Source organism: Uranotaenia lowii, chromosome 2 (assembly GCF_029784155.1).
Source record: "Uranotaenia lowii strain MFRU-FL chromosome 2, ASM2978415v1, whole genome shotgun sequence".
Classification (NCBI taxonomy): Eukaryota; Metazoa; Arthropoda; class Insecta; order Diptera; family Culicidae; genus Uranotaenia; species Uranotaenia lowii.
In genome coordinates, this window is record NC_073692.1 from 224,668,034 (window position 1) to 224,689,486 (window position 21,453).

The 21,453-nt window shown below is 38.2% G+C and overlaps 1 protein-coding gene across 5 annotated transcripts in view; it reads left to right on the forward strand.

Annotated features, from left to right (window-relative positions):
* Positions 1 to 7,122: 7,122 nt before the first annotated feature.
* The window catches only part of LOC129745268 (protein madd-4), a 797,076-nt gene continuing 782,745 nt past the window's right edge, over positions 7,123 to 21,453 (forward strand). For all 5 annotated transcript variants that reach the window (XM_055738232.1, XM_055738235.1, XM_055738233.1 and 2 more), the window contains exon 1: positions 7,123 to 7,167. In XM_055738232.1, the coding sequence (XP_055594207.1) occupies positions 7,149 to 7,167 (19 nt within the window). In that variant the 5' untranslated portion in view covers positions 7,123 to 7,148. The remainder of the gene's footprint in view (positions 7,168 to 21,453) is intronic.

A 21,453-nucleotide genomic window follows, 5' to 3' on the forward strand; every position in this document is an offset into this window, starting at 1 on the left:
TCATGAGTACGATATCTTCAGCAAATCCGAGTATCTGCACGCCTGCTGGTAGTTTCAGCGTTAACACCTCATTATACATGGAATTCCAAAGCACAGGTCCAAGTATGGAACCCTGTGGAACACCCGTTGTTAGGGCAGTAAATCGTAACCCAGTTTCGGTTTCGTACGTCAGAACTCGATTTTCGAAGAAGCTTCCTATTATCCTGCAGAGAGTATTGGGAACACGCATCCTCTCCAGTAACTTACCCAGGGTGTGCAGCAGACAAATGGGTCTGTATGATGATGGAAGCCTTGGGCGTTACCCAGGTTTCGGTAGTAGCACCAACTTGGCCGTTTTCCACGAATTGGAAAACGATCCCTCGTCGAGACACTTTTGTAGCACCACTCTTAAAGTATCCGGAATGGTCTGAACCGCCACCTTCAGTACTGCATTTGAGATTCCGTCCTGACCAAGAGTTTTAGTCATTGCAAGTTGCTAAGCAATAGTCACAAGTTCCTCGTTCGTCACTGGCTCGATGTCGTGGGCACCCGCGTCGTACGGGGTAAGTGGCAACTGCGTCGGGCCATGCTGCAGGAAAAGATGTGCAACGATCTCTCTCAGTTTTTCTGAAAACTTTTGGGTCGGCGACCTTGGCCCACCAAATCTCGCCAGTGCAACTTTATAGGCTTGGCGCCATGGGTTATCATCTACGCTCTGGCATAACGCCCTGTAGCAGTTTTCTTTGCTTGCTTTAATAGCTCGCTTAAGTGCCACCCTGGCTGCTCGGTAAACGGCACCTCTCGTTTCTCTATCGGCTTCGTTTCTCGTCCGTTGAACTCGTCGCCTGGCTTTTAGACAGCTAGTACTAAGCTCAGCTAGTTCCACCAGTAAGCTGGTCGTCGCCACCACTTCGGTGTATTCCTTCTGGGCATAGTCATGTCGCACACCGCTACCATCATTTTCGTCAGCTGCTCAGCATTATGGGCCTGCGATGCTTCCTGCATAAATAAAGATTCGATGCACACTTCCTAATCGAAAACTTTAGTCTTCCATCTCCGCTCATGGACTGGCAGTTGCCTTACTGCCACCTGATTTCGGTCTCCTACGCTATAGCGTATCGCCTGGTAATCGCTGCGTGTATAATCGTCATACACTCTCCAATTCGTGTCAGTTTTTAATGATGGACTTGCATAGGTGATATCAATCAATGACGTTCTGTCTGGTATTCCATGCTTGCGATAGGTGCTGATGGATCCAGTATTGCCCAGCTCAACCTCCAGTCTTACGAGGGACTCTAGTAGACTGTGGCCCCGAGGGTTGTTGCACCTACTACCCCAGTTAACCGCCCAAGCGTCCATCTTGGTGGAGCGTAGCAGCTGCAGAAAAAGATGCCGTTAATTTTGGCAATCACGAATCCGTCCCGAGAATCTACCACTATCTCCTGAATAGGAAAACGTCCCGTGGCGTAGACAGCGGCTAAGCCAGACCTGTCCGCTGTCCAATTACCGTTTCCAGACGGAATTCTATATGGTTCTGATAGAAGCGCCACATCACACTTCCTTTCGCCTTCCGTTTGCTCCAGCAGAAGCTGTGCAATCTCGCTATGGTTGAGGTTTAGCTGGATTATTTCCAGTTTAACTGGCATGCCTTTGCCTTTGTACATACCGGGCAGGCTCTGCGACGTAGTTCCACCTCCCCGTGGTGCAGAGTGGAAACGTGTCTGCAAGTCCGGCGTATTGCAGATGTACGGCCAAGAGAACTACACCAAACCCACTAGAGGCCGTCGACGGGTCCCGCCAAACCCGCGCGGAAGAAGTGGTGCACCCGGGTACTTAGGTACCAGTACTTGGGTGTGAGCGTGATGGTCCAACACGCTGTCGGGGGGTCATGACCCTGATATGCGGATGCGACCGGAGGGAGAGCGATCGCCAACTTGTTTTGCGCTTCGGTGGGTATAGACCCGTCTCGCAAAATGAGTAGATGCGCAAAGTGGTGGCCAATGGTGGGCCGATCACTTAGGGACGTGTTTACACGTCAGTGTCTGAGAGGCACATTTTGCCGGAGGTGTCAGGGTTCGACACGCGTTTCGGGAATTGTTGCACCCGAACCGCGAGTGTGACCTGATGAGGGCGTTCTATAGCTCGATCTGCGCTTTGGGTGGTCAAGCGCCCGACTTGAAGATCGGGTAGTTGCGCTGAGTGGTGACTTAAGTCAACACTATTTGTGAGTTCGGAGGAGTCTGAGTCCTACACGTGGCCTAGGGGGCTTACCCCCCCTACCCGCGTGTTTGAACAGAGAAAGTGCCGTCGACAACTCGCTTTGTGTTTCTGGATCTTGGACTGGATTCACAAAGTTAGTAGTTGCGCTACGTGGGGACCTCATTCACACGATGAGATGTCGGGTCCTAACTCGTCAGAGGAGGGGTCGCGCATCGAGTTGTGTTAGAATGAGGCTATGCTATCAGAGGGTTCGGAAACGAGTATTGCCTTGGAGCGCACTAGCGCGAAATGACCTCCCACTATTGAAGCAAAGTGTGTCAAACAGTTCGAGGTGGGAACAAAGGTCAGTGGCCCCAGGTGGACTTTATGGCGTAGGGGGTACAGTGTTCCTTAGCATTGTATCATGAGTCGTCCAATTGCACCCATGGACCCAGAGTAGCAAACTGGGGGGACGCGGTGGCTCGCCGTGCCTTGGAATGCAATCCGTAAAATGGATTTACCACCTGGGTTAACAACTAATAAAAAAAAAAATACCGGGCAGTCCAAGCCACCAGTTTCGTGGACATTGTCATCTGCCTGCTTGCATAGCATACATTTCGGCTGTTTTTTGCATTCTCGAGCGAAGTGTCCCTCTTCACCGCATCTTCGACAGCATCGTGTCCGGTCAGGTCCGTTACAGCTTCGGGATAGATGACCAAAATCCCAGCAATTGAAGCATCTGCTTCGGTATCCTGGGTGCGGTTCTAAAATGCCCTATTGACCACCCAACTCTTGCACTCCCTACCGTCAGTAGCGTGTTGGCCGCTGTTGATGAGAGGAAAATCGTTGCAATCTGCATTCCACCGTACGCCTTTCTTATTTTTATAGCTACTGATTTGTTACTCATGCCAGGTATGCTGGAGAGAGCTTTCTCGAGCTCCTCTGCAGTGGTAAACTCATCCAAGTCCTTACATTCAATGGACGCGACCCGTGATAGCGCTCGGACAGTTGCTTCATCGCCTAGGGTGCTTTCGACAAGCTCCTTGAAGTCGGCGCTCTTTACCGCCGGGTCTTTTTTAGCTTGAAGAGCAGTGTCGAGACCGACCGACCTAATTTCTATTCTAGACTTCAACATTTTCTCACTCCTTTCTTTCCAAATTCTATTCTTCCACTAACTTCGCCATTTTCTTCTACGCAAATCACACTTTTTTCGCACGATACCAAAACGCGATCCATCTCTCTCGAAATTATTCTGTTAACTGATTCGTCTTTTCCTTTCGGTTCCCGATCAATTCTCTTTTTTCAAAACTCTACACACTGTTTCTCTCTAATAGAAACAAACGCTCTCAAAAACCGATAGTTGCTGAGTACATCAACAGGAACCTGCTTATTCTTGAACAAGTGTTGCCATTCTCCCAGCAGTTCATTTTTTCCATATATTTCACATAGCTATTTATCCTCACTTTATTCCCTACAAGCAGTTCGCCTTTTTGGGTGCGTCTTGTTTTGGTGACGCTTTCACCAAGAGCAGATAACTTTGGCTCTGCGCGTAGCTTCCAGAACAAGTCCGCATACGTTGTGCCTTCTTTGACTTCCACGATAAGGCATCACCCCTGTACATCATCCGTTGAGGTTTGGGTTTTGGGGGTGGTTCTGGCTTCATAACGACCTTTCTTTTCACGTTCTCCTTCCTATTGCGAACCATTCGCCAGCCTCCAGCACTGCATTCACCGTCGGCATCCTCATAGTCCGTACCCCTCCTTTTTTTGAGAAATTGTTCACGACGGGGGAGTCGCGATCTCTTTTTGCGGTTTTTTTTTGGCTTGGACTCCTTCGAAAGTCCTTGAGAGCAATTTTGCTTCCTCCAGGCTCGGCCTTCCGCACCAGCTCCGTTCTTTCCTTGACGGCACTCTGCAGGAGCACCTTCAATTTCGGCACCCAGGTCTTGATGTGCGTGTGCACGTTGTTGATGCTTCGCACAAACTCCTGCATCTTGTCGACCATGTCGGCTGCCTCCAAAAGGCCACATTTTTTGATGCCCCTCGGTGCACCTCTTCCTGCGACTGGGACCTGCGTCTCTTGTTGGGAACTGCTGAGGTTATCAATGGACCCATCCGCGACCAGGCTTCTTCCCGCTTCCTTGGCAACCTCCCTGCCAATCTTCTTTCCTAGCTCCTTTACTACTTTGCTCAGTAGAGGAGACCTAAGGAGTCCTCTCTTAGCGTTCTTCTACTTTCTCCTCCTTCGTCCGAGCTAACATCAGTTGTCTCGACGTTCTTTCTGTTTTTGGTGTTGTTGTTTATGTTCATGTTTAGTCCCACGAGAAGCTAGGGAAATATACGGTCCACTGCTCCAGTGCCCTGCTTTAGCGCAGCAAGGACTTCATTACTGTAGGGTGCGTCCTGGTGCCCCACAGGCCACCGTTTGCGACTGACACATTTTCGACCCGTCAGCCTTCCACCTCATCAGCACCGTCTTTCGCATAGAGGCGTTTTCACACCCCCATGAGCGGCACACTTTGGGTAATCTTGGGTTGTTGTATCCAATAGGTTCCGTTAGAAAAGTCCGAGTTCATTGCGTATTTCTTCATCCATAGGGGGGTTCCGTCAGTTCCGTTTGCATAGTCCATTTCCGTAGCACGTGTCTTTATAAGAGGGTGGGCCGCTACAAAAAAAAGAGGGGTTTCTATTAGTTCCGTTTGCATAATCCATTTCCGTTTCATATGTTATCGTTAGAAGAGGGGATGGTTCCGATTTGTTCCAGGCGCATAATCCGAGTTCGTTTGCGTAGGTCAGGGGGAAGTTTTGCTGCATTTAGTCGCCTCTTACGACATGGGTCAGCGACCCCGGGGTAGTATTCTAATGCCGCTACCCCACAGCCTGAGCCTGTCATCTATCATCACCCCTAGGTACTTGATTGCGCGCTTGGACACAATATTGCATGGTCCAACGGCAATGTACCCGTTTGGGGATAGATCAGGTTGGTGATTAGCACCATCTCAGTGGTGGTGGGCTAGGCGCAGGCACTTGGAGTGCATCCAGCTTTCCATGCCTGGATAGGCCGATCTCGCGCTTGTGAAGGGTGGCCTATGCTCAGTTTTCTCTTCTTGGGTCCTTGCGTTCTGCATCCTGCGCCTTGCCCTATGGCAATCCCATGTGGTTTATCTATAGGAGGGGACAAGACTACCCTTGCACGAGTGTGAGAATCAGTTTTCTCAAAGTTTTAATTGCTACGTCACAAACGTTCATGAGCGTCTCGACGTTGAAGTCGCCATTCATCGACGACATGCAACGTTCCATGTTATTTAAAAATCACAATCAAAGCACCCTTTTATTCACGCCTTTTCTTCTGGACGCCCAGTACAGCGACACTATGAGTTCTAAATAATAAACAAACTTATTTGCGTCCCAAATATAATAAGTTTCTATTTCTACATTTGGACGCCTAATACTAATACTAAAGTTTTTTATTGTCTCACCTATAGCTAAACCACATAGCCATTATGAAAAATTAAAAAAAATCTAACGGTGAGGTAATTCTGCTTAAGAGTCAGGATTCAAAGTCAGATTTCAGATTCAAAATTTTAATTTAAAATTAATTAAACATCGGTTTTGAATTTAGATTTTCCTTAATATTAACGATGTTTACTTCTTGGTACTCTTTCAGCAAAATAATGTTTGGAATGCCTTTAATTTGAATGAGTAACAAGTGCAAACTTAGTGGAAAGCTCTTCTTGTCTTTCAAACTCATTATGCAGGATTGAATTCAAATCATCAAACATTTATGTCGATAGAGTGCTAAGCTTCAATTCGACAAATTATTCAGAGTCGAGTGTTCGAATCGTGTTTAGTTGTTCGCTTTAAGAGTCACCACCTTTACTCCCACCATTATGACCCCCCATGTTACCAAGTTCTAAATTAAAGTCTATAAAGTTTGCTTGTAATAACTCAATTTATGCAGATCAACTCAGCCAGCAAATTTACTCAGTTCGGGTCCAGCCAGCCAGCCAGCCATTTGCCATTAGTAATCATACTTATTTATTCATCTCGGCAGTTTCGAGCGTCGTTGTTACAACCCGAAAGCAACAAAAAGTTGAGAAAAAAAACCTGTAAACCGAAAGGCCATACTTCAATTATCAAAACCCATTCAATGTTCCATTTTTAATACTCGTTTTGCGAGACTTTTACGAACCCTTACTGCGATTATTCTCATTTGGACAATGAAAATTTTCGCGGTTTATGAGCTCCGACTTTGGCCCTGGGGCTCGTAAAGCGCAAATTTTCTCACCCGAAGCAGGAACCCAAGCTATGTGTGGGGCAACATGAGCAGGTGTACTTGGGGTCTGGGGATGGCCAGGTAAAAATATCAACATCAACTACAATAACAAAACAAAAAAGGGCGTCTATATTTCCGAGAGAGTGAAGGCATATTTCGGGCCATTGTCGAACCAAAATTCTAAACCGCTAAATAAATTAGGTGCAAACGGGTTTTGCGAAGCGCTCCAACCAGTTTCAGGTCGATGTTATTTTCGTCCTAGGGAATAGGGATGCACTAAAAAGAGGTCGGAAGGGGGATGTTCAGGTGAATCATGTTTTTGAAGCCTTTTGCGACCTGGTTAATTTTCGTACGTGTGTTTTTGGTTTTGACAGATTTTCAGGTGGATTTTGGGGAATTGGTTTCCGCGGCTTTTGTGCCGCCCATCAATGCCCCAGGATATGATTAAAACGAACCTTGAATTTGATTTGCATTTGAAATGTGCTCCACAATGCTGTCAGCTACAGTTTGGCTTAAATGGGTCCGTTGGTCGTTTAATCGCGTATCGTCGTGGTTTTTATTGTTTTGAGCGGGAAAATAAATCAATTTTCTGATAAAGGTTCTTGTGCATATATCCGGTTACAATTAATTGATAATTTGACAGTAATCTTTCTCTTTTTTTTCTTATAGGTAAGTCAACCCTGGTGCCTGATACGATGGATGGATTTTCGATCAGTAAGTTTTCTAATAGGTTGAAAAAGAATCATAACAAAACACTGCAGATAACAGTTTGTAAACAAAAGTACCTATGAATTTACTGTTCATTTGGAAATCTGCTTTGAAGGACTAACAAGTTATTTCACTTAAAATATTTGCACTCTCATGATTTTCCTTCTCTTACTATAAATTTACAAAATTAAACGTTCGGTTCAGTGTTTTTTGTTGATTTAAACACCGTCGAAATATAAATAAAATAAAATGGATTCTGTATTATCAATTTTGAGAACCCGGTTCTGTTTATATCCCTATTCTACAATATGGACCAGAAAATGTTGGAAAACTATAAAAGACTCCAAAGAGACATAAGAGATTTTTCTAGATCGCAACTAAGAAAAAAATTGGTGGCTCTATTGAGATTAGACATTTAGCTCTAATTCATGAAAACTAGAAGTTATGACAAAAATGAATATTTGTGAGTTCTTTTTTATTCTTTTTTCACTTTTCTTTTTCTATCGTATTTCGTAACACGGAGGGCATTCGTGTTCCCGTTTAGAAATATGAGCGAAGGCGGGCGCGGGGGGTTATTCCCTCCAACTGGGGGAGATGCGAATGTCACCTATGAAGATGAGAAGCATCTGGAAGATTCAGTGGATGCTGGTCCTTCAGATGCAAATCGTTCTCGGATGGATGACAATGTTGCATTATCTCCAGTCGAGAGTAGAGTCACCCGGCTCCGACAGAGTGCTCATCTTCCTCTGGGCCATGGGTGGTTTTCATCCGACCCAAAGCGAATGGTAAACAGCTTAATGTGGTACAGATCACCAAAGATCTGGCGAGGTGGCCAGGTAACCAATGTTACGAAATTACGTCCGAACAAGCTGCGCATTGTTGTGGCTAACTGGAAAGCCGCAAATGAGATTGTGGCCAGCAAATTCGTTAACCTAGAGCAGGGGTTTTCAGATCGTGCTCCGCGGAGCACTTGGTGCTCCGCGAAGCTTTTGAAAGTGCTCCGCGACGTACGCAACGAAAATCTTAAACCAACTTTGAAATACTCTGATATTTTTTTTATCGTTTAATTTAAATCGAAGCATGAGAAAAAAATCTTCACAGGGCATATAGTACGAACGAATAAATTTTGTTTGCTTTGCTTTTACTGGCGGCTAAATCCCTGTTGGTAAAAAATGGATTGTTGGCATGCACTGCTTTGATCGAAAACGTTGTGTTGCAGGACTCAGCGTGCAAAACATTCAATGAAAAGGCAGTTCTTGCGCCGCACTTAGTGAGCTACCGATTGGAAAAGCTGGAGAAGCGCATACTTTTGCTGAAAACTTAATTAAAACCCTTTATTCAAGAAGTCGTCCGTATCATGATTGATAATAAAACAGTGGAATTGATAAATCGATTCCCATGTCTGACAATACGGTTTCTCGGTGAATTTGTGACATGGTTGAAGATGTTGGAAGCATTTTAGTTTCTCGATTGAAAACTTCAAAATTCGACTTGCAGCTTGACGAATCCACAGATGTAGTATGACTAGCAATTTGATGATATTTGTTCGCTATCAAGGTTCTGAATGTTTCGAATAAAATTTGTTCCTTTGCAAACCTTTACCAACTTCCACGACGGGGCTGAAACTTTCAAGCTGATTGATGATTATGTTACGAACAACAATATTCCATGGGGAAATTGCATTGATGCTGGCGTCGTTGCCAAGATCAAAGAAAAGACCAAAACTTTCGGTGTAGTAGTCATTATATCCTTCATCGACATGCACTAGCTATGAAGAAACTATCATAATCTTTGAAGAAAGTCTTGAACGAAAGCGTAAAAATAATCAACTTTATTAGAGCTCGACCGAAAACTTCAAGGTTATTCAAGACGTTGTGCGAAGAGATGGGTAGCGTGGAATGTTGCTTCATACCGAAGATCTCGTAGAAAAACGTTTTCTCGCCTGTTTTAATTAAGATCGTTTAAAAGCGTTTTTGAGCTACAATAATTTGGCTTTGCAAATTCTTGGCAGAATCGCTAAAAAAGCGCAACCTGGACAGCTTTCCAAATTTATGAAGCATACCTACAATCAGAAATAACCTCGAAATTATCTTCCGAAAATTTTCAAGAATTATGACAACCACTACACTTTTCGTCGATAAATTTATTTTTGTATTCCTTGGTGTAAACTTAAACAAACAGGCCGACGTGTCTAATGAAGTCATTTACAATTACAATTACAATGTTTTGCCGCGGGATTTGTTGAACAGCTTCCAGCAAAATTCCCCAAAGCATATCACAAAATTATAAAAACATCGAAGCTTTTAAATGCGTTTAACAGCCTTTTTTATGTCAAGGAAACCAGAATCATCAACATCGCATGAATATGAATGCTTGATAGATATGACATCGGATTCAAAACTTCAGGAAAGATTCGTATCCAAAAAGTCGTTGGAGTATTAGTGTCAACTGAAAAATGAATTTCAAATTTTGTCCGATAAAACAAAACTTTTTCTTCTGCCGTTTTCCACAACTTATCTATGTGAGTCTGGATTTACCACATATCTCGCAATGAAGACAAAATACCGATCCCGACTGAACGCGGAACAAGACGTCAAGCTACAACTGACGCAAATGTAACCAAACTTGTTACAGCTTGAAAAATCGAAGAAAGCGTATTTGTTCTATTGAAATCATTAATTTTTGATGACACATATTTTGTTAACAAAAACAAGACTATTCAAAGAGTAGCTATTCATTACTGATTTCATTGAAAACGATGACAAGACACATCTTATTTAAACGATGAATATTACAAATTTTCAAAACTCGGGTTTTTCATTCTTTAAAAAATGTAGGAGCTCCGCCAAAATTTTTGGTTTTAAAATGTGCTCCGCCGAACAAATGGTCTGAAAATCCCTGACCTAGAGTATCACGTCTACAAGTCTACATCCTTTCTCGAAACGTAGAGATCGAGGGCGTGATCACTGAGATGAGCCTAGAGGCGGAGTGCGTTAAATCCAACGGCGTTGGTAAGTTTAGGAACCTTGATTCGACTCCGGTCGATATCTTGGATTGTCGCCAACTCCAAACTGCCTCCGTCGTTAATGGAGTTAAAAAGTACTCCTCTTCGGCCTCATTTCGTGTGACATTTGCGGGTACCGCCCTCCCTCACTACGTCTTGATTGACTGACGGAGTTTTAAGGCTACCCGTGCGACTCTTTGTGCCTCGCAAAGCGGCGGTGCCCCAAATGCGGGAAGAACCATGGGGATGGAGCGTGCTCAGCAATAGAACAGAAATGTGTCTATTGCGGGGGCTCACCCCATGAAATCTCCTCGTGCAAGGCATTCAAGAGTCGCTGGGATAATCAAAAGCGCTCTTTAAAGGAACGCTCAAAATGGTCCTATGCCGCCATATTAAAGAGCGCGGCGCCTCCGATGCAACCTCATACAAGTAATATTTTTTCTGCGTTTCTAGTAGACAATGTAGACACGGACACAGCTGACGAAGAACTACCAGTAATATTCAAAGCTAACTCGCGTAAACGACCAAAACCATCACCTACGATCACCAGACACCCAATCAAAATTCCAACATTCAGCCCTACAGTCGCCGTTAGGCAAAAACCGCCAACTTAACAGAAAGAAAAACCATCTCCTCCAAGATTCCAAATGAATATTTCTACGCAGAATAAACCCGAAGTAGCGGGAACTTCTCGTAGCTTCAACCCCAACGTAATTTTACCAGAATCAACCTCCCAATCTGGACTTTTCGAGTTGTCAGATATCCTTAATGGAGTTTTTACGTTTTTCAACGTATCAGAATCAATAAGAGGCATTGTCATTTCAATGCTTCCTATTTAAAGACATTTTTAAAGCAATTGATGCAAACTTGGCCCCTCATTTCAGTGTTTATCTCTCTCGATGGCTAATTTACGCCCATAGGTTGGAGATATCACTATTTTACTGTGGAATTGTCGTAGTCTCATTCCGTTCAAATTTCTTCTTCATGAAACTTGTTGCGATATTTTTGCCCTTTCTGAAACATGGCTTTTTTCTCAATCAAACATCTCATTCTACGATTTTAACAACGATTCTTATGGATGAGTGCTTTTGGGGATCAATAAGCGCCCCTCCTTTTATAGAATCCACCTCCCATTATCAGGAGGAATTGAAGCTGTAGCATGTAATACAACTATAAGAGGTAAGGGCTTATGTGTTGTCAGTTTGTACTGGCCTCAGAGAGTTGCAGTGGATCGAAGTCCATGTGGTTTATCTTTAGGTGGGGACAACCGGAAACTTTAGTGTTAGTACGTTGTATCCATACAGTTGTTTATGAACGATTGTGACGTAACACGACGCCGTCGTGGTGGCGAACGTTCAACGCACCAATGAAACCGTAGCAACGTCCCAGAATGTTTGTGACAGCTTGTTACTACCCAGTGAACATTTTCAGTATATTTCAGTTGTTTCTGAGATATACACACTTTTGTACAATCTGGAAAAGTTGTATAGAATATTCTATATGAGCCTGTACGTACCAAAGTGGAGGCAATATACGGACCAAACTTTGCTCACCTTGAAAATATATAACTTTGTATTGCATTTTCAACAATTTGATAGCAACTTTGCTTTGCACAAAATCTAAGAATTATACAACTTACAACTTTGTATTGCCTGTCTTACAATTTGATTACAATTTCCATTTGCAGGTAGCCTGAGGTTTGTACAACTTTCTTCACCATTTAATACAATTTATTGTTACTGTATCCCAAAGCAATTATATTTTCCCTTATTACGATTTTACTATGAATCGCCGTGAACATAAATACAATAGAATTTAATATTTACTGCAAAAAAAAATTGAACCGTATACAACTTCATCTATACCTTCCCTCAGTCTCGAACTCACAACGTTCCGATCCCTGTCCTTCGATACTTCCTCGGCGCCATTTCATGTTGATGCAAACAAGCAAATTTGTTCATGTACAGTTGAGAGTGCCGTTTAAAAATCGGTTGATCGTATAAAATACCACTGACTGCATCATTCCGGACTCCAAATCTATTTATAGATGCCATTTTTTGATATACAACTTTAACCTATCTCATAGACGATTCTATCACAATCAATCATTGTATTCAGTGCTGTGCGATCTTAGCTAGCTATTTACTGTACTGTTAAACAATTCGACAATCAGCAGATTGTTTAAATTCCATTATACGATGTTCTTACAATTCCTGTACGACCTTCCATGGAAATAAAATCATCATCATAGATCGCAAGCATGAATGATTGCTTAATTGTACAGTGGGATTTAATATTGAGCTTTACACAATTCTACTGCGATTCAAAACAACTTTATTGATCTTTCTATACGATTAACAAAATGCTATCGTATATAATGAACTTTACAAACCATAAACGATAAAATATAACTTGGTTTAGCTACAACATGATAATTATACAATTCCAATCTAAACTGGATGCTTATACAATTTACAATGAACACTACTTTACGATTTCTGGTTATCTGGAATCGTTTATCACAAAACCGGATTTTTTGAAGCGTCGCCTGTGTTTTTGCACATGCCGACTGTATGTGCCACTTTTTTCATTTTTATAATTTTTTCCTAATTAAAACTGCCTTCATTTTTGCAACAAAATTCGTCAAGGATTTCCAATTTTTGAAATTGCTGCCATAAGATGATTAGTGATTACGATATTACTAAGCATAGGAATTGCATTATTAACAATTATTTACCGATTAAGTTTCTCTTAATAAGCGACTTTGAATGACATGTACGAATAGATTGTTTAAAATCCATTATACGATGTTCTCACAATTACTGTACGACCTTTCATGGAAATAAAATATCATCATAGATCGCAAGCATGAAAGATTGCTTTATTGTACAGTGGGATTAAATATTAAGCTTTACACAATTCCACTGCGATTCAAAACAATTGTATTGATCTTTCTATACGATTAACAAGATGTTATCGTATATAATGAACTATATAAACCATAAACGATAAAATATAACTTGGTTTAGCTACAACATGATTTTTATACAATTCCAATTTAAACTGGAGGCTTATACAATCTACAATGAACACTACTTTACGATTTCTGGTTATCTGGGTAAGTTTTCAAGATGCCGTCGTGTTGTGGAATGCGTAATAATGGATTTCTTTAAGCACCTCCTGCGTAGTTTTCCGCTAGAGAGATACAAATCTGCCATCTGTCGTATTTATTAAAACCCTTTTTATTTTTATCAGATGGCGGTACTGAAGCAAATTAGGTTAGGGTGACATGAAATCATTTAGATTTTAGATCAATTCAACTGTAAATTGTATGCTAGTAAATTGATCAAATGACTGGGCATAACTCATAACATATTCATTCTTCAACTGTTAAACTGTCAAAAACCTTTGAATTACTTCAATGGAAAGAAAAAGATTATTTTTAATGACATAAAAAACTTCTCAGATGTTCCAACTGACATTCAGCTATATTGAAATTGTTTGAAACTTTGTGAAAAAAAAATTCATTTCAATAGGAATTAAAACCTCATAAAATCTGCCAGCCTAAGTTTTCATGTTTACTAAAATGTTTCATATCATGATTCAATCAAGTCATTTACAAACCTGAAATCGAAAACGGACTTGAGGAATGAAATCACTACTGAACATGTATACATTTTACGTTAAATTTATTACTTGAGCTGAGATATGACGAGGACTTTTTAAAACATTGTTAACTTTGCTTTCAAAATAATAATGATTTTCAGATGCTAAAAAAAATCATTGCGAATATTGGAAAAATATTTAACCTGATTCCACTGGGTAGCATTTAGAATCGATATATTGAAGACTCTACCGGTTTCTCGAAGGGACAAACACGGCAACTTGCCTTAGGAAAAATTTTGGGAACGTCTTTTAGGCTAGTGCTGAGGCCTTTTGGTAAGATAGTGTTCTTAAAGAACTGTAAATAGATCCTATAATCGGCTTTTCGAAATCATCGAAAGTCTTAAAATTAATGTTATTTCGTTTCGATTCACGTCTCGCATAAACAATTTCTCTTGTTTCCAAGCCTAATCCTAAGATATTCAATCTAATATTCAAACCCCATCAGAAAAACTGCTCTTACACAATATAAACCATTCTTTCCGCTCAAAGAAGGTAAACTCGAATCGGAACAAACGCGCCTGCCTTCAGGTGGTTTTTTCGCCGTATCCGGGAAAACTCTTATTCAAATTGCAATCAAAAGCTTTCTCCCACACCCATTTTCCAAAAACCACGAAGGAAAAGCCAATGTCACAAAGTAGTTGACAGAATGGCAAACCACCATCCAACCATCAGCCGTCACAACCCTTCAACGGCAACGACGGCGACCTTCCGTGGATTTTCCCACCCCACACCCGCCCCCACATCATTGTAGTTCAGTATTTGTTTTATTTTTCCCTCGGTGGTAAATGGACTCGGCCGAGTAAGGAGGAATTTGTGATGGCGTAGAACCGAGATGTCAACAGAAGTGAAAATACAATACACCTGAACATCAGGATTTTTTCGCTCACTCGATGGTACAGCACCATTCATTTGCAGTCCCGGTTTTTTTTTAAACGGGACAGAATGGGGTCACCATTACTTTTACCGGTTGTGTTTTGTTTCTTCTTATTTCTGTTGTTGCTGCATTGTTGTTAGGGTTTCCGGATTACGAAGCTGCTCTCATCAATTATTCAATCTGCCGTTACCCTCACTCTCTCTCTCGTAGGTTAAAGAAAAATTGCCATTAATTGCAGAAATGTCCAAATATCCTTTCAACGACAAAATGAAGAACAATAAATTTTGAAATCATTAATTTAGAGTGCTACAAAAAGATGTTTTTGGAACAATACGTTATTTTTTCACTATAAATCGAGGTTTTATCAATGTATTAATAATTCAATAACAAAACTCCATTTTTAAAAAAAAAAAACGATGTGCCTCAAGATGATTTCTTATTCGAATTTTCTCGTTGCATCCAGCATCCAGCACCCAGACTAGCCTTTTTTCGGATCTAACTTTAGAAACACCGGCAAATTGAATATACCTGCACACCTATTCGACCTACACTGCAAAAAATCCACACTTAGCATGTATGTTTCCTTTCCACATACGTCTTCGAAATAGCTCTACGCTTATATTTCATATACTTCATATAAACATCATATGCCACACATAAACTTCATGTTCGAAATATGAAGTTTATATGATATGGACACGTACATTCTATGATTTTCATCTTTGAAAATTTCCATGTGTTCAAAATGTCCACCCCGAAGAAAAAGTTGATGTGCCGTTTAAGCGACAATTAAAACATTTTAATTTGGTAAGTATTATTGTATTTAAATTAAGCATCGATCATTGATCTTTTTTGTTCTCCCCCACAGGAAGATGGCCCTTGACTTCTGCTATAGGAGGCAAGGATGTCAGCTGGATAATATTGAAGGTAAATTGATCATTCGGATGATTTTTTAGCATCCTTGAAAATGGTTTTTATTTTTGCAGAATTAGGAGTCTGGTGACGAACAAAACCGTCGATATGTAGAACAAACGGGTCGACCAGAAATAAACGTTCCAGATTTATGTACTTATTAGGCTTAGTATATTTATATTTTTTTTTATCGACAATAAATGTTTCGATAGCCAACATCTCAATTTTTTTTTAATTTCCCTCCGAAAAACTATTTCGAACGAAATAAAACGCCTTCGAGTCGGCATGCAAGTAAACGCCTAGATGTTGGCAGATGTTTGAGTGCAATGTGAGCTTATAATATTTATGTGTGGGATTTTATAAACTTTATGTGACGCATATAGAAGTCATAATTTTGTTTTCTATATGTGGGGACACGTTATTTTCAAATGGGAGTCACATTGCAAAAATCTATAAGGCTAACACATATCCCCAATATGTGGATTTTTTGCAGTGTAGATTAGACCAAAACAAATTTCAAATACTTCTTCTGTCAATTGGAGTTGGAACAGGCATGATAAAACATAATGCCATAAACCAATGAATTGGAAAAAATGCAGGAAAGCTTGTATGACACAAAATTGCACACTAGGTATTGTAGGATACAGATGAACATAGCAGAATTGAATAGTTTTAATAATGGTTAAACATTATGATCAATATTATACAACCAATTGAATGTTATTGGCTGAGCGTGCAAAAGGCCTTATAGAAAAAGGTTGAAAAAAGAAAAAAAATGAAAAACGATTGTTCGTCAGTCGATTAACGAATTTTGGCGGTAATGGATGTGAATTGCAATCGAAGAATCCTAACAGAATCCGACAATGGCGCAGTCGGTAGGTCGTTGCTCCCCAGATTAGGTGAGTATTTCCGGATTGAAAGTGAAATGTCCAAAGTGAATGTGAAGAGAATAGAAATAGTTTCACTTTCGAAACAAAAGAGAAAGTGCAAGAAAATGTATATGAATAGCAGAAAAGGAATCTTAGAAGCTAATTTCCAAAAAAAAAATATAGACAGTTAAATGATAATAAAAAAAAATTATATAAGACGTTGATTTCAAAATCAGGACTTCGATGGGAAGGCGAAGATCCTAATAAAAGATTTTCAAGAAAAAAAATTGAGTATTAAGGCTTCGATGGGAAGGCGAAGTTTCACAAAGAAAAAAAAGAATGACCTGAAAAAAGAAATGGTAAATGAAAGAAAAAAAATTAAACGGACTTCGATGGGAGGGCGAAGTTCTTATAAGAAAATATTTGACTTCGATGAGAAGGCGGAGTTAAATAATTTTATGAAATGTAGAATTTCGATGAGAAGGAAAAGTTCTTGAAAAAAAAGAAAAGAAAAAGAAAAAAAACACAATTGCGAATGAGATAAATGGAAAAGTTTCTAAGATTCCTGACAACAACTATTCAGAAAAATTCATGAATTGGTATAAAATACTGTTTGAAAAATAAAAAAATGGAAATAAAAACATTTGAGATTGTTTCGAAAAAAAGAATTTATAGATAAAGTTGAGAATTTTTTTTTTCAATTTGTTCAAAACGTAAACAAAATAAAGACCACAGAAGAAAGGATAGAAAATACTCAATAATAAAAAAGGGATATAATGATTGAAGTTAAAAAAAAAAAATTATTATGAATATTGAAAATATGATTATGATTATTGATTCAATTTAAATTTAAAGCCGCAATTGTTTCAATAGAAGAAACAATAATAAAAAAAATGATATTAAAAAAAATATAAAAAAAACTATACTCTATAATATATCGATTGTGCAATGAATGAATGATGAAGATGAGCAAAAACAAGCTATAAAAACTTTAAAGGCATTGAAAATTTGAACGAAATGTGAACTTAAAAGAAAAAAAGAACAATTAATCTTAAAATGCATTGAAGATGATGAAAAAAAGTAATTTAAAAATAATGAAAACAAATATCTCCGAATAATTGTTTTAAAGATAAATGTTTAGATTAAAAAAAAATTTACAATGAACTTTTAAATCAAAATAAAAAAAATTAATTCACAATGAAAAATTAAATTTAAAGGAAAATAACAAAAAATTAACAACATAAAAGAAACAAAAATGTTGCAAAAAGCATTAAAGAAAACTGAAAAGCATTAAAAAACGCAATCAAATATTTGATTTAATGAAAGTCTGATAAATGAAAAATAATAATTGCATAAACAGCAAAGTTTAAAAGAATAGTGAGAATTTTAACAAATTTTTGTAAACATCACTTTAATTATAAAATGGTTCAATAAAAAAAAAATCCATAATATGAAAAGAGGAAAATCAAATCAGCGATGATATTGTAGATAAAAAAAAATTAAACTAAATAAAATACATACATGGCATACTGAAAATCAATTCTAGAAAAAATGACAATAATTAGAAAGGCACCTGGTGAGAAGAAATTCAGAATAACATATTAAATGCTCAAGAAGTTGAAATAGAAAAATAATGAAGTTAAACAACACTGATTAAAATTGAAACTTGCATACCAAATGCACACAAAAAAAGTTTATTCATGGAATGAAGTATGTTTCAATCCTATCAGAAACAAACGCTTATAAACTTATAACCAAAATTTGTAATGACATGCTTTTTGTGCGAGGAGGGATGAAGATTTTGATCTTGCTAGAATCTAAGTTTTGATCTAGCAAGAATCACTTTCCAAAATATATGAATTTAAAATTCAGTTGTTTGAGAAAAAAAAATTAATATTTTTTTCTAAATGATATCTTTATTTAAAACGAGCCATATCTCTAGGCTTCAAGGAGCCAAAGTCTTTTTTGTCGTTACAATGGTTTGCTTAGCTAACACTTTTTTTTAATTTTTAAGAAACAGGAGGATAAACACAGAAACATGAAATTAAAATTTTTTATTTATCTATAAATTCTAGTTTGAAATGGAGAATTCATTTCATTTATCGATTGAATTTAAAATATAAAATTTGTATTCAAAATTCGACTTGGCGATTCTTGAAAATAAATATTAAAATTAAATATTCTCCTACTTCTACATTGTGAGACTTCAAGAAGCAAATTAAAACTCATAACATGCTATTAAAATTAATATTTATGTTCACCAAAGTAAAATTTACTTAGTTCAAATTCAATATTTCTGATAAAAAAAATTAAAACATTTGAATTTAAATTATAAAATTTCCAAGATGAAAATATATTTGGAAAAAACCAAATATAGAGTAAGGTGGGGTAAAAGTACGAGTCGGGTAAAAGTACGTTTTGAGATTATCACAAACCGAGAACAGTAAAATTTAAAACTCTGACGTGGATTGATAGTGATTTAGACTGCCTTCATCCAGACATAATTTTTATTTCGAAAAATTGAAAATACTCCGAAAAATGAGGTAAAGCAGCTTTTTTGCCCAAATGATGTAATATTTAAAATAACGGCAAACATGTTTGAGCAATCAAAGTTTTGGCTTTCAATAAAAGTCTCAATGCGTCTGTTTAGTTGTTTTCAACCACAATCAAACGCCGAAGAAAGAATTTAATTAATATGGCTCTGTACTGCACAATAAATAGTGAATCACTAGAAACCTTGAAGGGGCAAAAGTACGAACTGCAAATGGGGCAAAAGTACGAATAATATACAGGGTCTACTGAAGTACATCTGAACGTAAAGTTTTAACTTCTTTCTAAAATTCACTGGGAACATCAGCGTATATTTTTGTTTCTACGAAGACTTGCTCGCGCGAAAAATTGCTCAAATACGGTGAACTGGATTTCGTAACCCTGTTGAATATGTACAATTAGTGAAAAACTCTAAATTCGCGCAGGTTGTTCATCCATGTATAGGATTTGTATCAGAAGCGGACACAGATGTTACTGCTGTAAGCAAAGATTGATATCAAATAATTTTCCTCTTGACTTTATGCAGAATTTTGCAATTCTGAATGGTCGTACTTTTACCCCACATCATTCGAACTTTTGCCCCAGAGGTGGGGTAAGAGTACGTTTCGATAGCAGTTAGGCATTTTCACTACTGCTATTAAATGCGTCGATCGATTATCTTCGTAATTTTTTAGAAGAGTGATAAAAGTCTAAGGAATCCAATGTTGTTCATGGTTTTTTGGAAAAACAACTGCAAAATTTTCTAAAAATAGGATAGCACTAAGGTCGTACTTTTACCCCACCATACTCTATGTGAAAAATTGAATATTGCAAATAAAAATCTTTTTTTCTTCCGACATTACACAAAATATTTCCTTTTTGAAGAAGTTACCAATTTGATATCTTTTGATTTTAACTAGGTATTTGTAAAGAAAGAAAACACTTGTTCTAAAAGCCAAATTTTAGATTTAATTGATTATTTTTAAACTTCTCAAGTTAAAAAAATCGGACATGGCCTTAAAAAATAGAAAAAGAAAGAATTCGCGAGAGATCTTTTGAAGCACATTAACTTTGAAATAATGAGATCAGAGATCTCATTATATGGAATAACCAGTTTATTTTTTCATAAGTAGCAGTCTGAATATTTTAAAAATTGCAACCCTTTCAAGAGTAGGGGTGAAGGAGATTGTGGGATACAGATGAACATAGCAGAATTGAATAGTTTTAATAATGGTTAAACATTATGATCAATATTATACAACCAATTGAATGTTATTGGCTGAGCATACAAAAGGCCTTATAGAAAACGGTTGAAAAAAGAAAAAAAAAGAAAAAACGATTGTTCGTCAGTCGATTAACGAATTTTGGCGGTAACGGATGTGAATTGCAATCGAAGAATCCTAACAGAATCCGACAGGTATCATTGCATAAAACTTATCAAACAAGAATTTTTTTTATCTATAAATTCAATAAAATCAAGAATACAAAAAGTGATAAAACTCCCATTTCCACAGTTTGTTTTTCGCTATTGTAATCTTTCATATGTTTAATATTTTTTTCAAAATTTCTAAATAATGCTAAACTTTATTAATTCTCCCTTTTAGGTTTTTTGAAAACTTCGGAAGGGTGGAAGGGAAGGTTAAAAAAGAAGAAATTGATGTTTGTTCCTGCCTTATTGAAGTTATCAACTGGAAAAAAAACTTTACCATGACATGATCTCAAGAATAAATAAATCTGCATTTAAGAAGAATGACGACTATAGACAAGCCGGAAGATGCAATCCCAGTTGAATTGAAAATCAATAGTTTCCCGCAACAGTACCGTTTCTAGGATTCTCTATGTGGACATTTAGACGTATCATAGTTCAAATTAATATTCTATGATAGTTTTAAGGAATCAGCAAAGGTGTTTAAACTGGAATCAACTATATTGGAGTTATCAGGGAGTTAATTTTAAGATACTATTAATTGCACAAGACATTCATAAATTCAATGCAAAATGATATAAAAACTGCATCAAGACGACTCAGATCTACTCTAGAAGATGTTTTCTTTTAGGACGGTCTATTTTATTTAGGCTTGATACAGGATGAAAAATTATGAATGTGTTACGAAACTTACGAACAACAAAGCTGTTCTCTCTTTTAATCCACGCGGGAGAAAAAAAAAGGAACGTAATCGTCTTCAAAATCTGCAAACATGGCGGACTTTTTATCATATCCGATTTAAACCACTTAATACGACTTCGAGTAACGATTTTTTGACATTTTACTTGCGTTAGTTGGAATTACGATTCGCAGTAACGTTTTTAATGACTTGAGTTACCACTTTTAATGCGATTTCATGTTTGCTGGGACATCATTTGGAAAAACTTTATTATTTATTTTTGTAATAATTTTTAGGTATTCATATTTTACTAGACATCGGACTTTTCACAAT